The 2,089-nt window shown below is 37.1% G+C and overlaps 1 protein-coding gene across 1 annotated transcript; it reads left to right on the top strand.

The window, feature by feature from the left end:
* The first annotated feature begins 365 nt into the window (after positions 1–365).
* Positions 366–1,515, top strand: LOC126688950 (leucine-rich repeat extensin-like protein 1). Its single transcript, XM_050383896.1, has one exon. The coding sequence runs from the start codon at positions 531–533 to the stop codon at positions 1,092–1,094; it is 564 nt and encodes a 187-aa protein (XP_050239853.1). The 5' UTR covers positions 366–530; the 3' UTR covers positions 1,095–1,515.
* The last annotated feature ends 574 nt before the right edge of the window (positions 1,516–2,089 follow it).

Genomic DNA, 2,089 nt, shown 5'->3' with positions numbered 1-2,089 from the left:
TCTTGTAAGTTGTAATTATTGTCCTCCATCTTTTTGACATATAGATCACTAATAATAAAGGAGTTTATCACATAACCAAGGAGTTAATCACAAAACTACAAGTAACTAGATTCCTATACTATACGGTCCATACCCTTCAATTTTTACTAGATGGGTCAGAACTAGGTCTAGGCTTCAATTCCGTGTCCTTGCTCTTCTGTATTCAAATGTGGCTGCTTTCTGTGAAAGTAAAACGTGTCGGTGTCAACTTTTTGTATTTTAGAGACTGTTTGGTATAGACTATAGAGATTGAAACCACAGCTTTCAGCGTATCTTTAACCTTTTTTTTTTTTTTTTTTAGTCCAATATAAAAGGTACATGTATTGGTAGTTGCTTCGAAGATAAGAAGAGCTACACACTGCTACTCTTTGACACTCTCACTTAGACACCACTCTCTCTCACTCTTTTGGCCCAAAAACTTGATCTTCATCTTGTACACTCATAAGCGATTCTTGAAGATCTCTCTCATCTCTGTTACCAATCTTTTCAAAATGAGCACCCTCCACATACTAAAAATCTCTCTTATGTTCCTTTTCATGTCTCTCAAGATGTCAAGCCCAGCCACAGCCGCAACAGCAACAACAATAACAGCCACTTCCAAGTACCAGATCGCATGCACAATGTGCTCAGCATGTAACAACCCTTGTAATAACCCAGTTCCTTCACCCCCACCACCATCACCACCACCACCATCACCCTCACCACCACCACCATCACCATCACAACCTCCACCAACACAATCATCATCCTCTTCCAATTGTCCACCACCACCAACACCAAGCTCAGGAGGCTCAGTCTATTACGCACCACCCCCACCATCTCAGCCCTCATACACTTATTCCTCACCACCACCACCTAATGGTGTAGTTGGAGGCAATTATTATCCTCCACCAAATTATAAAAACCACCCAATTCCCCCACCACCAAACCCAATTGTACCATACTTTCCATTCTACTATTATAACCCTCCTCCAGCATCTATTGCAAACTCGATTGGGTTCTCTTTATTTTATACTATTTCTATTGCCTTTTCCGTGTTTCTTTGCTTTCTTTGATGGTAAACAAGTAAGAGTAAACAAAAAAAGGTGGAATAATGTGGCAGGTTGTCAGATCTCTAGGAACTTGAAGGTGAGAGGAAAGAAAGAAAGGAACTTTGATCTTCATTCTTCAAAGAAGAAGCAAGAAAAATGAGAGTTGGGAATTGAAACTAATTGGGAGCTTGGTTTTGTATTTAATATTAAAGATCCCATCTTTCACTTTTGCATCCCAAGAAGATGAACCAAGGTTTCTGTGCAGTGGGACCTAACAAGGAATTCTGACTCATTGTCAAGTAATCCCAATCCCTCTCTCTCTCTCTTTCTTGTGCTGTATTGATCTGTAATTTGTTTACAATTTGTACCTATTTTGTTTCTGTTAATTACAAATTAGTTATAATTATGGAAAATAAAGTAACAAAGGAGTCATTTATGTCTACAATTTTGGTTCCTCAGTGGGTACCATGAAAGCATACATGTTACTAATTGTTTCTTCTTAATCATTTGGTTGAGTTTTATTTTAGACAGTTTGTAGTTTAGGCTTGTTATTGTCAATGTTCAATCGCTCGGTGATGTTAATGGGACCATGGGAGTCACTGTCCGGGCCAATTTTTCTGTCTGCTGGTTTTTCCTCTGTTGACTTGTTAAGGAGCGGATTAAGATTGTTTAAAATTCTTATCTCTTGTTGATCACATAATCAAAATTAACATGTTGATCACATTTTCAATTTTAATTAATTCTATTCAAAATTTTAAGGATCTTATGATAAAATTAGTTGAATTCTATAATATTTTGACCCAAACAAGGCAACCCTCCTTCTTAAAGGGGTAAATAATAGTCTTATTCAATGTATAAGCTTCCATTTTTTTGCGGTACAAGAGGTGATCGGTAATACTAATTGTATGCTAAAATTAGTATGGGTTGGTGTTCTCATATAATATTTGACCAATAATGGTAGGACCACTCTTGCATATAATTGCATTGCAGATTTTCCAGTATTTTATTGAAATGTAGGT

The sequence above is a fragment of the Quercus robur genome, chromosome 6 (genome assembly GCF_932294415.1).
Source record: "Quercus robur chromosome 6, dhQueRobu3.1, whole genome shotgun sequence".
NCBI lineage: Eukaryota > Viridiplantae > Streptophyta > Magnoliopsida > Fagales > Fagaceae > Quercus > Quercus robur.
The sequence above is the reverse complement of the archived record's forward strand: the minus strand, read 5'-3'. Positions and strand labels throughout refer to the sequence as shown.